The 14,362-nt window shown below is 31.9% G+C and overlaps 4 protein-coding genes across 6 annotated transcripts; all 4 read right to left on the minus strand.

The window, feature by feature from the left end:
- Positions 1-45: 45 nt before the first annotated feature.
- Positions 46-3,157, minus strand: LOC122399546 (P2R1A-PPP2R2A-interacting phosphatase regulator 1). Its single transcript, XM_043400301.1, has 5 exons — positions 2,343-3,157; positions 2,086-2,149; positions 1,441-1,841; positions 1,217-1,360; positions 46-1,136 (listed from the first exon to the last, which is right to left on the minus strand). The coding sequence occupies exons 1-5, from the start codon at positions 2,450-2,452 to the stop codon at positions 809-811; spliced, it is 1,047 nt and encodes a 348-aa protein (XP_043256236.1). The 5' UTR covers positions 2,453-3,157; the 3' UTR covers positions 46-808.
- Positions 3,158-3,902: 745 nt separating this feature from the next.
- Positions 3,903-5,617, minus strand: LOC122399547 (thioredoxin reductase-like selenoprotein T homolog CG3887). Its single transcript, XM_043400302.1, has 4 exons — positions 5,318-5,617; positions 5,033-5,162; positions 4,434-4,617; positions 3,903-4,366 (listed from the first exon to the last, which is right to left on the minus strand). Exons 1-4 carry the CDS (start codon positions 5,449-5,451, stop codon positions 4,254-4,256), a joined length of 561 nt encoding a protein of 186 aa, XP_043256237.1. The 5' UTR covers positions 5,452-5,617; the 3' UTR covers positions 3,903-4,253.
- Positions 5,618-6,222: 605 nt separating this feature from the next.
- LOC122399598 (ankyrin repeat domain-containing protein 13C) lies at positions 6,223-10,211 on the minus strand. 3 transcript variants are annotated; one of them, XR_006259279.1, is made up of 10 exons: positions 9,418-10,210; positions 9,266-9,307; positions 9,082-9,186; positions 8,876-9,007; positions 8,568-8,779; positions 8,319-8,450; positions 8,058-8,219; positions 7,799-7,999; positions 7,599-7,695; positions 6,223-7,545 (listed from the first exon to the last, which is right to left on the minus strand). XR_006259279.1 is itself a non-coding variant. In XM_043400389.1 (10 exons), the coding sequence occupies exons 1-10, from the start codon at positions 9,539-9,541 to the stop codon at positions 7,530-7,532; spliced, it is 1,200 nt and encodes a 399-aa protein (XP_043256324.1). In that variant the 5' UTR covers positions 9,542-10,211; the 3' UTR covers positions 6,223-7,529. The 3 variants fall into 3 exon arrangements, 2 of the variants coding, with proteins under 2 accessions (XP_043256324.1, XP_043256323.1); XM_043400389.1 differs by having other exon boundaries at positions 7,599-7,672; positions 9,418-10,211; XM_043400388.1 differs by having other exon boundaries at positions 7,599-7,999; positions 9,418-10,208.
- A 997-nt stretch (positions 10,212-11,208) lies between these two features.
- LOC122399597 (BTB/POZ domain-containing protein 9) lies at positions 11,209-14,344 on the minus strand. Its single transcript, XM_043400387.1, has 10 exons — positions 13,578-14,344; positions 13,354-13,506; positions 13,097-13,286; positions 12,715-12,970; positions 12,523-12,655; positions 12,302-12,439; positions 12,095-12,225; positions 11,904-12,032; positions 11,634-11,823; positions 11,209-11,478 (listed from the first exon to the last, which is right to left on the minus strand). The coding sequence occupies exons 1-10, from the start codon at positions 13,890-13,892 to the stop codon at positions 11,347-11,349; spliced, it is 1,767 nt and encodes a 588-aa protein (XP_043256322.1). The 5' UTR covers positions 13,893-14,344; the 3' UTR covers positions 11,209-11,346.
- Positions 14,345-14,362: the final 18 nt, after the last annotated feature.

The raw sequence follows: 14,362 nt of genomic DNA on the forward strand, positions 1-14,362 counted from the left end.
AAAGAAAATTAATATTTAAATCAATCTTTTGTGTTTATTCGTCCAAAACGTACAGCAGTTTCATTTTCTATGATATAATTTGTTTTCCGAAATATTGTATACACAGAATTAAAAGTACATACTACAGATAGTTTATTTACACACTATACAGGATTGGAGATTCATGGAATCAATAATACTATTAATGCGCGAATTCAATCAATCGACATACATCGTACATAAGCTAATTTACCTATTTTGAGAAAACAGGAATCTCGCAGAGGACAAGTTCGCATGGTTATTTAATGAGAAATAGGGCCGTACTTGTCATGACTTATTTATAATTTTTTGTATGGGTTTAAATGAATGTCATGTATACGTACGTACCCTTCCTACAGAAAAAAAGAATGTTTGGATTCGATGTATTAGAAAACGCAGAATTCAGTCTTAAAGGTAGGAAGCACGCGTATTTCCTAAATAGCTCGCTTTGGTCTTCGAACTGCGTTCACGTTATGTGTATTTATATGTTTGTACATGTATCTCATCGCATCACCCTTATTTGATAAAGTAGCACTTGTAAGCATCTCAACGAGTCTGTGATCATTTACGATGCAATTGTGATACATATCTGAAGAATTTTCAGGACACGAAAATTAATAAATAGGAATGACCAGAAAAGAGTTGGGCATTAAGTTCAAAAATTACCCGTAGGGCAAAATCAATACATACAATTGATCGCTATAATTATCATTCTTAACAATTCACAAAGAAAAGTTCCTCGTCAAAATGATACACATTATTCTTTGAAAGTTCATCTACATGTATCTCTTTATCCGTGATTTTCTCGCGTGATCTGCTCCTTCCGGATTTCTTCAAACGTTTTTACCTGCGTTCCTGACCCTTCCGTGAAAGAAGTGATCGAAGAAGAAAACGAGGAAGAAGTGGAAGGGGAAGGGGAAGAAGAAGAAAAAGATAAAGAAGATGAGGATGAAGAGGAAGATGATGGATCATCGCTAATAATCGAAGTGACACCAGGACCGGGAGAGGGACTATCTACAGGACGAAAGGAGAAACCAGGAGAATCGAGACTGGAACACGATTCCGAAGTCCCGACTGAACTAATAGTTGGATGGAGACTAGATATTGCCACATCCAATCTGAATAAAAAAACAAAATACATACATACATGGACACAGATGATTTAAAAAATGTTTATTGTTGTAAGTAACAAAGTTACCTAGACGTGGCTGAAGTCAGTAGACCAGAGGTACGTTTCGTGGGTGGCTGTAATTGATGATCCATTCCAGAGTCATCCAATTCAAATTTTCTCTTTACCGAAGCTAAACAACTTGGTCGTATTGCAATAGGACTTAAACTCCGTCTGAATACCAGATTAAATTTCCAAAGAATTTAGCTAATACGGATTCTGTATGTTGTTTTTATATATATAAATAAATTTACCTTGTGGCAAATGCTTTCCTGGTAGGGCTAGGTGATAAGTTATTCTTCCAAGCAACTGCATGAACACCAGGCGAATAACATTGTCTCGGACCAATATTAGATCTTGTTGGCGATGGAGACGAATATGTAGTTTGACCACTTACAGATAAATTGATACTGAGTGGATCAAGAACTCGTTTTGTAATTGGCCGTGATTCTATTTTAAATTGTAGCGAAGCTGATTCTGAATCTTTGAAGGACAGTCCTTCTGCTTCGATCGTGAGATCCTCCCAAGATTGAGATATTTGCATGGCACTGTGTATCTCTTTCTCATGCGCCGCTTCGCGACCAGCAACACCGATGCACTCCTCTTGCCTTAACTGACTTACACGCGGAGTTAGCCTAGGAACAGTTCCAGAACTCTACAAAAATAAATATCTCACGGTTTTATAAACAATAAATGATACAAAATATAAACAAATATATATATATATATATATATATATATATAGAGAGAAAAGTTTTGTTCTTTACTTAGTAATATTTTATCTATTTTCTTTATACTTTGTTGTTTATATTCAATTTTCTGATCGATTATTTCATAATAATTTTGAAATATTTAAATATACCTAGATATTATACATGTACAAAAAGGTATACTCTTACACTAGTGCTGAAGCGTCGTATGCGAGGTGAATTTGAAAATATATTAAAATTCGATGGAACATCCCTAAAAACAATTAAAATCAATATTTTTCTGAAAACTATTGCAAATATTTTGGTTAATCAAATATAATAACTAACTTTTACATACAGATTACATAGAGTCATTAATCAACTTTGTACATATTGATCGTGGAGTCGATGTAATCATTTCTATTGACTTGTACGGGTATAATAGTCAAACGGTTGACAATAAATACCTTGGTGCAGTGGCGGAAGGTGAGGTCACAGACATTGTCGCAGTAATCTTGTTGATCATGGGTGCGCTACTAGATCGTTTCAAACTGACTATCGTGCAGTCAACATCCATGATCCTCCAGACTAGATATCTGTCGATGCATCTGTGTGGAAACACTATTCAAGGAATTGAAGTACATTGGAGCGTACACAACAGTGCAGTGTTCACTAAGCAGACGAATAATTAATTCTTGGCACAAGATAAACGTATGTCTTTTACTGTTGTTCCAAGATTCGGTAATAGCAAATCCTGTCTTTTGGCACGAGAACTGAGAGGATGCCGCATTTGAGCTTTCATTTAAACTCTGCCGCTCTGATTTTTCTTTCACAAATTGACACGCTGTTGGCGCAAGATCTTTACACTCGATCTTCAGCTCCGTAAAGTGAAATAGCAAATTAAAAAAATTATCGAACAATTACTGTCAAATCCGAAGTATACATAGTAGGGGAATGAAACACCAAGGTACAGAAACTGATTCGTGTGTGTTCTTAATTTCTAGTTCCTATTTGAACCACCGTGTAGAAACCGGGTTAGAAATCGCAACTTGGTTTTATTTCGTAACTCTTGATTTTCCAACGATATCACTGACTGTAAGCAAGTTGTAATTTGTCCGAATTACTGTCGAACCCCTATCGTTTCTTATCGTAAAGCACGCGTATGTCGAACCTGGCTCCGATCCGATCCCTCTGCTTTCTTAGGAAAAATCTTTCTTAATTAAGAAGCACACTAAATTTGTTGGTAGCCTTGTGACTTTGTCAAGTCCATGGACCTAAGAATACATGAACGGATCGTAAAACTTAGTTACCGTATAAATGATCGAAAAGGGGAAAGCAGGGAAAAGAATTGTAATATATCTTCAATGATCCTTTTATAAAATCATTGTCCCTCACTCTCTCTCTCTCTTTCTTTCTTTAAAAATGGCGCAACATTTGAGTATTTTCAATAATACTGCAAACATTCAAATGATTCGAAATGTTTTATTATTACGAACGAAACAATTTGTATATAATGATACGTTTCTCTTAAATTAAATAATTATTTTGTTAAAAAATAATGCAAAGAATATAATCATTCTTCTTGCTCTTGCTATGAATTTGTATGATCCATGGTACGAAACAAGGGTGTCCTTATGATGGACGCCTTTTACTTATTACGATTTACAATAAAACAAACTTTGTATTCAAATTTTATTTAATCGAATTTCCACTTCGACTGCATTATAAAAATTTAAATACATGTTTAGCCTTAATTTCATTCAACTTAAACGAATTAAAGGAATTTTCTCGTAAATAAATTTTATTTATATCATAATTTGCGAAAATAATTACTTATTGTATTGTTATACATATAAATTTAATATTTAATTATTGAAATTATAATTTTAAAAATATTTCTTATCGATACAATAATATCAACGAACAATAACATCTGTTTAATTTATATTTAAAAAGTAACCGTAATCCCATACATTTTTAAGTAAATGTAATTTCGAATATATTACTAAATTATACTTTAAGGTGTGGAAAGGAAAGGAATCATTTGTGTTTTATTTGTACTTTTGATTTTACACAGCATTGTTTATTTTCTTTCCCAATTCTTAAATTAGGATGGAAAATTAAAAATGTCCTTGCGCAATGTGAAAAGATTTTATTGCAGTTTCGCTCGCACGGACGACTCTATCTCGTACGCATCGTCTCAACTAAAATCTGATATCCATAGCAGGATTGGATTTATAATAAAACACATATGCGAAACATGGAAACGAGAGTATGTGTTCAACATTCATAGAGATGCAAAAACGCATGCTTTATAACCATAGTAATTAACATTTGGTAGAAATAAAAATGTCATTGGATTTTTCATTAAAATTAATCTATCCTATATCTACATCTGTATATTGCATATTCAAATTAGTATCTATTATTTGGAAAAGTTCAAATGGCTGTGGTATTCTACCAGTCTCAAGTTTGGACCATACAGGAACATCTAAAATATAAATTACATATTTTATATAACCGTAATTATCATTGTCGTAAAGCAAAATATTGTTTACCATTGAAATGTATTTCGAATGCTCCTGATGATATGATATGTCCTTCTATTACATTACAAATGAAAAATATCACCATACACGAATAGAATCGATTGTCTATGCACCATTGCCAAAGGAATGGCAGTGGTTGTCCCAGATGAAATCCACTTATTATTAGAGCTATTAGTGAAATTTTAGCAAGACCCTAAACAAGAACAATTTATATATTGACAATTATTGTATATTAGATATAGCAAGTAGAAAAAGAATATAGAAAATAAATAGACGCCTGGTAGTGAACTATATTCATAGAAATAATTCGCTATAAAAAATCATTGTTATTTTCGAAATTCTTGTCAAGAATTCCAGAAGCTAAATCATTTCTAAAATACATTTATCGAATAATTTTATAATTTGAAACGACAAATAATTATGTTATAAGAATAAAGGTTGCTGTTTCATAGAGATAATGTTAGCAAATTTGTCAATTAATGTATTTTAGGTATGAGCTATGCGCTTGTAGAATTCTTAATGAAAGTTTTGGAAGCATAATAAATGTTCCTGATACAAAATCAGTCCTACAAGCTATTAAATAATCGTTTAAATAATATAATAGTTACTAGTATTTTAGCAATGAGCATATTATATCCAGGGGGATTATAGTTTTCTCCATCAATTTGTAATTCTGGATATTTTTGTCGTAGAACACTGACATATTCTTCAAAGATTTTTCTATATCCGCAGGAATAACTGAAAAGGAAAAGAATAAAAATTTTTAATATACAATTAATCGACATACCTAATACAGTTCCACATACATATAAGCAAATAAAATCGAAGTGTATGTACCAAATACTAAACTAAAAGCAGTTATTTTTTAATAACAGAAGTGTTTTAAAACTCACCAATAAAAGAATTTTAACGTTGGTCCTGTTTTTGTGCCGAGTTTGGTTAATGAAACTTGATTGTCATCAGCTTTGGTGCTCAGTGCACAAAAAACGATGTAAAAACACAGAGTTAATTTCATAAGACGCATCATTCTTTACGTCATTGAAATTACATCAAACATATAAATTTAAAATTATAACTAAAATGGTTAATTTAATTTATGTCGTACAAGAAACGGCAACCTGCACTTTTCTGCATGTACCTACAACGCTTCCATTCGCTATCTGCTGCTAATGCTGGCAAGCTAAGCTAAGCAGAAGCAGAAGCAGAAGCAGAGAGCAGAGAGCAGTTCCGAGTTCCGAGTTCCGAATTGAACCGACCTGAGCCGAATCGAATGAAACAAAGCTAATTGCCGATATGTACCGATGATTATCAAACTTATTAAAATAAATGAATTTTAATAAATAATAAATAAAAATTTAGTTTAATTATTACAGTATTGATCATAGATATCTAATTTCTAATAGAATTTTGATCATAGAATAAAATTAAAAATTTATAATTTTCTTTTTTAAATTCTATCAATTTTCAAAACAAGATAACATGAAAATTTAACATGAAAAACAAGATAATTTTCGATATTTTCCATATACATATACTTATTAATAAAATCAATGTAAACAACAGATTGGGAAGGAAATAGAATCCTTTCATATGTTGGATCAATTACTTCAGTTAGTGTTGAACTAGAGTTGAAATAATATACACAAGATTATGATTTGCTATAATTTTTATTTAAAAAGTTTTGTACTAAACACACATACATATAAGTATCACAATTCTAGATTAGCTAGCGGAACGTAAGATGTACGTAGAACGATACGCTTAAAGTAAAGACGATATTGATCAATTATTTGCTACATTTTGAGGGATCATATTTGTAATGACGGTACACAATGATGTGAAGTAGAACAGGAGGCACCATTTGGCTATTATTTTCAAAAAGAATCTATTTGTAACAAACGCCTCCAAACACTTTCTATCAATCGAAGAGATAACTTTTTCTTTAGAAGAGATAACTTTTTCTGTTTGTAAATAAATACTGCGAGTATTTCTATCTCGCAAATAAAATACTTTTCAAATATTAATGCGTAAATGCAAAAAAAAGGAAAGCTCAAAACTGAAGCTCCATGAGGTAAAGCAAGGTGCACAACATAGTAACTCTTTATGCACTGATAAGGAACATCCATGAATTGTTCCTTCCCGATTTTAACGAAATTTTATAGATTTGTTGAACAGCCAAATATAAAAGGTACAGCAACTGAAATTAACGCATGAAACCACCTTCCAAAGTTTCAATAGTTTTATGCTATCTTCAAAACTATTGGCTACAAAATTGGGAACTCTTTTAAACAAATTATAAAGATAACATGGTAGAGAGACGTCGATGAAGAAATTAATAATAGATATTTCAAAAATCACTTTTACCACATTTATTTTCAACATTTCTCTAAAAGTCGGTGTTGTAGTGAATTATTTTTATTTTACACTAGCATTATACATACTTACATACATATGTATATGTACCGATGCTTAAATAAGTATTTATAGAAATCTCCTCCGGGTAATAGATTTGTTAAGCTTGTATGCATAACACGGATGGCAATATTTACAAGTGATTTTTACATTTCTTATTCATTTTTTTTCATTGTTGTACATATCATACTTTTTTTTTCTTTTGTAAAAAAACCATAGAAAATTTGTTTAGATTTTCTTTTATAATCAATTGTTTTTAAGATAGCATTATAAGAGTAGAACTTTGAAGAGCAATTACCACTGGTACAATACACATTTTATGTTTCATCTTCGGCCGCTCTACAAACCTACAAAATTTCCGTATCTTCTTTCTGAGGAGAGTAGAGCGGATATCTTCACGTGCATAGACTTATTAGGTTGCTTTCTTTTTTACGATTTAGCATACATCTTTGCAAATAGAATATACCACCTTCCAAACTTACTGTGGACTCTCATAAATACAAATACTTGTTACTCTTAGTACTTAGTAACTTAGAGCAATCTTTCTTCAAAGAATACTGTGCAACTTTTTGAGAGGCCATTCTGGCAGCAATATGTCCATGTAAACTCAGAAGCCGAATACTTTTGCAGAGGAAAAACGGCCTTCTTTTTAGTTTCATAATTGACTTGGGTTGGTTTTAGAACTTGAAGCCGTCATAAATCTGGAAATCTAAAAAGTAAATCAAATTATAAAGGGAAATTATGGAAGTTCCTTAAACTTACCTCATAGGATCCTCAAAATAATCTAATGGTATTTGAAATAATTGTGGGTCTATATCACTGCGAAAGGCAAATTCCTGAAAAGTGATTTTTGCTGTCACTGTTGGTAAAATAGGTATATCAATTTTTACGGGAAATCCAGGTGGCAATTTCATAAGGACAAACTGTCGCAATTTGCTAAAGTGCTTGAATGGTGCAATTACTTCCAAAACATTGAGTAGCATATCGACAGTCAATGGAAAATCTGGACTCATGGCAACTGTTGCTTTAAATGATTTACTGCTTTCCTTATAAACAAGATTTCTTCCTAGAAGTGGACATTGACCCGGTTGAGCCATGATATACTCTTCCCAAGTAATGTTTGATTCTGGTGGTGGATTTAGAGAAGCTCTTCTAACATGAGGCTAAAAAGTTGATTAATTAGTATAGAAAAGTAGAACAAGATTCTTTTCTTTTCTTTACCTCGCCGTTCGCAAATCCTTGCGAGTTCCCTTTAGTTAAAGACTCCATAATGGCCTTATTTTTTTGCAAATCTTCTTCGCTTAAATGTTCTCGTCGTTTTCTACTTTCCAACACCATTCCATTGATTTGGTAAAAGTCTGCATGGAAAGGTCCTACCATCTCCTTCGTTAAACATTTTATATAAATCTCGAGAAAATTTTTAAGAAAGCAAATAAGATATAGAAGAATTGTGAACAAAACGTAACAATGTTTATGTCTTACTCTTTTGTCTTCGCGAAATATCCATCCTGTCTGAGCTCTTGAAAATGTAATACCTTTTGTTGACATTTGTGCTGCCATAATATCACTCGACATAAGAATATCAACTTCGTCTTCTATTTCCAATTCTGTTTCCTACGATAAAGAAGTAAGTAGTGATAAATTTATATTTCGCAAATAATAATGAAAATTACATAATTGCAAGTATCGAATAACGATAACGAAGAGAAAGGAATAATGAAGTAAATAGACCTCGTATCTCACTCTTTGAAAAAGTTTAGCTTTGTTGTCAAGTACTGTCAATGATTTTCTCGGTTTTTGATCACCATTAAAAATGAAGGATATGTCGCCTCTTTCCCATCTCATATCATTAAAATCTACTAGCGTAGTATCCATTCTAATGGATGCCCCGCTTTTGTGTATCTTACAAACATCAGAAGGAAGTACACGAGAAACAAGTGGTACTGAAAAATCAAAAAAATTTATGAACCACTATCGTAATTCTGAGTGGCCCTAATTAAATATAAAATCGATTAGGATGATTAGTAATCAATTATTACCCCAACTTTGAAAATCCCATTTTAATTCCATGTAGAAATCACCCATCTGTCGCAATGTCGCAACTAAATTTGGCCTTCTTTCTTCCATTTGTTCTCTAGCTTGTTGTTTTAGTTTTCGCACCAACGATGATACTGCGAAAGACATAAAATTGATGATAATGTTATTTTTCTGTGTTATAAGAAGTTTGCCAATTATTTCTACAGACTGGTTTGTCTATCTCCATAACTGATCGCTTCTGCAAGTGGACTCCATCCGGCCAAATTTTTTACTTTTACAGGTGCCCCGTGTGCAAGTAACAATTGGACTGATTCTGAAAAATTGTTTCTAGTTTAATACATTTATTTTTGTTTAAATATAAAATATTAAATGGTTAAAACATATCCTGTCACCTTTCCTTCCTAACATAACGGCTAAATGCAAAGGTGTATTTCCTAAGGAATAAAATTTAATTTATTATTGCCGAACTGTATCTTTGATTGTGATTAATTATCAATGCGCGTATCATCTATACCAGCCCAAAACTTATAATATTAATGTTAACCTTGTTTATCCTTCTCCGCAATATCGTAAGTTCTAATCAAAGAACTTAAAGTTTTAACGTCTCCTTGAAATATACATTTGTGTAAAGGATATTTTTCACTTTCTGAGTTTTCTGCCATGGCCATTTACCCTTGTTGGGAAAATTATAACAGCAGTGGAACTGATCCCTTTCTTTATCTGATCGAATCCCTTTTGATATAATAGTAATTGTTTTGTATTCCATTTCCAAAAAGTGACATATTATATGGAATAGTCATACTAAGACTCTCATTCCATGCGAGCCACTTATAAGCGAAAACTCATTATTTAAAAACTTGCTCCTAACTATTAGCAACATCAATGAATGAATATTCCTTATGTTCTACTAAACATTACAATTTTTCAAGTGACTTGAAAAATTTTTACATTTAAAAATAATGCTGCTTTTTACATTATTATTGTTGTTTTTGTGGCGTTGTCAGTTCTGCCGCTATTGTTTTTAATCGTATCGTGCTAGGTGGTCGTTCTTGTAATCAAAGTGGTTAGTCACCTCGCTGCTACTCTTTTTATTCAATATCTCTTTGCAACAATCATGAGGTATACATTCGTAAATGTAGGTTTTTGATCATTTCCAGTCTATTTTAATATTACTTATTTTACATTATACAAACATATACCGCACTAGTTGTATACCACATAATAGGACGGTACTGCACCATGTACATATATGTATCCATGTGTTTCATCTGCATACCATGGCATCATACCCGTACCGGCCGTACGCCGTACTTACCTATATCTATATTGCGTTCAATCGGTTCAATTCAAAGAGGACTACATGTAAACAAAACCACATGATTGCAAGAAAATCTCATTGGTCCACTGTGTCTCTGGCCAGGAATGCACTGCACCGTAGAATGGTAGAATAGCAGTACAATGTATTAGAAAATCGGCCTGCTGCAGTCACGTGCTTTTGTTTTCATAAAATTACAGAAAATTTAGTTTACACTGTACCGCTCCATTGTACCGTATTCATTTCTGATGATACGCAGACTAAAATAGTGCGCACTAATAATAAGCGTGTAATAATTCATTTACGTTTACATCAGGTCTTCCGAGTCTATACAAAATATGAATATTGACAGAAATAAAGTAGTAAGTAAGTACTACTTGAGTCGCTCGAGTGTTGCAAGTGCACAACGTTTGCTCGAAAACATGAAAATTAATATGGAAATATACGTTTTGTGTCTATTTAATGCGTTATTCGGTCTTGAAAATTAATCATGATTATACAAAAAGATATTTACGACAATTATAAGATACGAACGAATAAATCTAACCTTAATTCGGTTGTTTTTAAAATACATGAGTAATTACAACACTTAAAAAGTATTTGCTACGATGAACTAAAGGTGAAAATTACTATTGGTAATTAGAATTTATTTTAAACTCAAAATTGTTTATTTGTCGTCATTATTTTATAAATAAAATCAGATTGATCCAAATCATTATAAATTAAAAGCAACAGCCTGGGTTGGTTTGGTTTGGTTTTATTTCTAAGATAATAAAAAGTTAATAACTGTAGCTTGCTAAGAACTATTTACAATTAGTAATTTAGTTTTTGTATTTCTGGTTTCCAGTATCAAGAACATAGATCAGCGCAAGGTTTACTAAATTAAATACGTACTTTAATCAAAAAATGTATTTTACAACTATTTTTACAATCATAACTTACCCGATATTATACAAATATTAATATTTGAACACAGAAAGTTAACACTATTGAAAAATAAAAGTTCTATACTCAACATATAACTGTAGCTGTATTAATTAAAATTTTGCGTAATGATATTTTTCTAAGAAACTAAGAAAATAAGAATAATTATGAAAGACTACTGCGATAACCAGAATTTGTTTCTTCATGATCGATATTCACTGCTTCTGTAACTGTTTATGGAGGTGGAGATTCTAACGAAACTACAGAATCATTGGATATTGACTGTTTTTTTTTGTGCACTGGAAATTTAGTTACAGTTTTATCGTTTATCTGAGCAGGGCATTCAAAATGGACGCAGTGAAAAACCTAAAAAAAAAAAAAAAAATTTTAAGTTCCTACTTATATCTTTAGATCGATATAAAATGTATTTTAAGTTTATAAATGATTTAATTTTCTAGTAATCTTATATGTATAAGAAGTACATGCCATGTGTACATTCAACAGTATTTATAAATAATAACCTCATTTGCTGTATTGTGTGTTCCAACAATACGTATAAAGACGACGGGTCGGGGTGGTTCAAAATATATAGTTTGCCAAGAACGACAAGCTTCTCTGGTTTTATCAGCAACCTGAACCCAATTCAAAGAATTATCAGACACTTCTATGTAGTAAGAGTATGTACGATTGTCGCAATCCCAAAGCAATAATCTATACAATAAATGAATAATTATCAGAAAACTTTCTTCCAACCGCATCAATTCAATAATCGTGATAATTAAATGGTATACCGCATAGAATCTATAATATACGGTTGTCCAAGTTGTATTGAAATAGAACCAGAACCAAGTTGATGACACGTGTACCCACTATCCCAGGTATAATTTGATGTATCGCCATTTAATAATGTGTTCCGAGATCTAAATTCAAATATATAATTTTTTATAAAAGAAATATGAAATGTAATTCAGAACATATGTACCTGCAAACACCTTCGGTAAGAGTGGCACTATGATCCGTGGTAGCGACATTTCGTGTTGGAACAACAAAACCATTACAGAGTTTCTCATTATGATTTGTATAATAAGCTTCAAAACTCACAACATGGAAAATCTTTAAAAATAGAAGTTATGAAAAATGAGAATCAAAGGACAAAAGTGTTTTTTGAATCAAAATTTCGTTCTAGTACCTTGTTTACAGTATTATTTGTGCCAACGATACGAATATAAAGAACTACTCTTGGCTTAAAGTATAAGTATTGCCAACTACGACAAAAGTATTCTGTGTGATCAATAACTCGAACCCAATCTCTTTGATCCGTAGACACCTATCAAAGAAATTAAAAGTAATTTTAACAGAAATAATTACATATAAAAATTAAGCATTTGATATTTTAATTTTTTAACATACTTCTAAATAGTAAGAATATGAGCGCAAATCTTTATCCCAAAGTAGCATCTTGACATGATTAATTATACATTGAGTTCCTAATTTGATCAAAATACCATGCTCCTGTGTCTCTGTAATGGTGTGTCTGGTATACCTGACAAAAAGAAAAGTTTACTTAAACGAATAATCTTGAAAATAAATTCAATAATTTACCCTCGCTCCATATCATAATTGTTTGTATCTCCATCTAACAGGTGACAGCGCATTTCACCCTGTAGAACTTCAGCACCATGCGTAGGATGGGCAACATTTTCATCAATAAATAATCGACCACGATAATTAAGATCTGAATCCCGTACTTGCGTCCTTGCAGCTATTGCGTCTAAGATTACTTCAGGAGAAACTAATCCAGTCAGTCGAACAATACGCAAAAGATCCGTGATAGGAATCAAGCTTAATCGTACATTATCTATAGAATTAATTATATTATTTTCACGAAATTACAATAATTCCATTCTTTAAAAACTAATTTGAACATATACTATTAAATGATCATTTTATTTGATTTTACTTTTTTTTTTTTACATTTACCTACCTAAGACACTTTTGTGATCAACGTCAGGATTTGCCTGCACCCATGATCTTACAGCTAAAAAGATATCAATCTCTGGTGCATAAAAGGAATCTTTCGAAAGAAGTTCATTCAAAGCAGTAGCACTTAATTGCAAAAAGCTCTCGTGCTGTATCACTTCGCAAGCATGTTTGTCCATGTAGTCATGACAAACCTGGAATAGATTAATTCCTCTATGTTCAAACATTCTTTTAGATGTCACTTTGACATCATGCTCATACCGTGGTAAGAAATTTTAGTTGGTAAAGTAGCGCTGCATCAAATATGAGGCAGATATTTTTTATACTCAATATGTCTCTGAGATAATCTGATATAGAGGCTACCAATTCTGAAAACCCATAGAGATGTGCTAATCCAAGAATATCTAAAACCACCTACGAACAATAACAGTTTATGAAACAATGAAATTTTAATCTAAACGAAAGATAAAAGTAAAGAGATATACCTCGTCCTGTCTGTCTGTTAAAGACGTACGTCCTGTATATATGTATTCAAGTAAAGCTTTGAATGCAGTTAAATTAGCATTCTTCAACACAATTTCACGTTGCGTCGATTCCTTTAATCCGCCAAAGAGAAGAGCTCTAAAATATTCGCTACGTGCTGCTAATATAACCTTATGACCATTTAATCTTTGACCACCAACAATTAAAGTCACATCTGAATAGTCATCTGAGAGATAGAGAGCACCAATATCTTCAGACAGGTAACCAATATGCTCTATGTCACCGGAAGGTGGGTTTAACTGATGATGAGAACTCATTTTTTTACGTCTTGATTCGTTTTGCACAATACCGCTCACAATTTCTTTATTTATCCTCCTTTCTAAAAGATTACTTTTCTTGATCTACACATTTTGTCAACATCCAATGACATTCTTAGCACTTTATTTAGCAGATTTCAATACATTCGGAAATGTTTTCTTTTTTTTCAATATTTATTTATTCGCAGGAACCAAAACGTGGAAGTACTTCGGTTCCATAAATACTTAGCAACTACCGGATAATAAAAAATAAGGTAACTTTCAGTTTTTAAACTCTATATTTTAGTTTCACTCATATTTTTATACTGTTCTACAATTTCACTTACATATTGTACGCTTAATCTTCGCTAATTTTCACTACCATTAACTTACTTAAACTTAAATAAATCATAAAGGAAGTAGAATAAATAGAAAAATAAGGATGTTTTGACTTTGCAAACTGCATTTACTCTATGCCCAACAATCTTCGC

The sequence above is a fragment of the Colletes gigas genome, unplaced genomic scaffold, assembly GCF_013123115.1.
Source record: "Colletes gigas isolate AHSC1104 unplaced genomic scaffold, ASM1312311v1 Colletes_gigas_Sc00014, whole genome shotgun sequence".
In the NCBI taxonomy this organism is placed as follows: domain Eukaryota; kingdom Metazoa; phylum Arthropoda; class Insecta; order Hymenoptera; family Colletidae; genus Colletes; species Colletes gigas.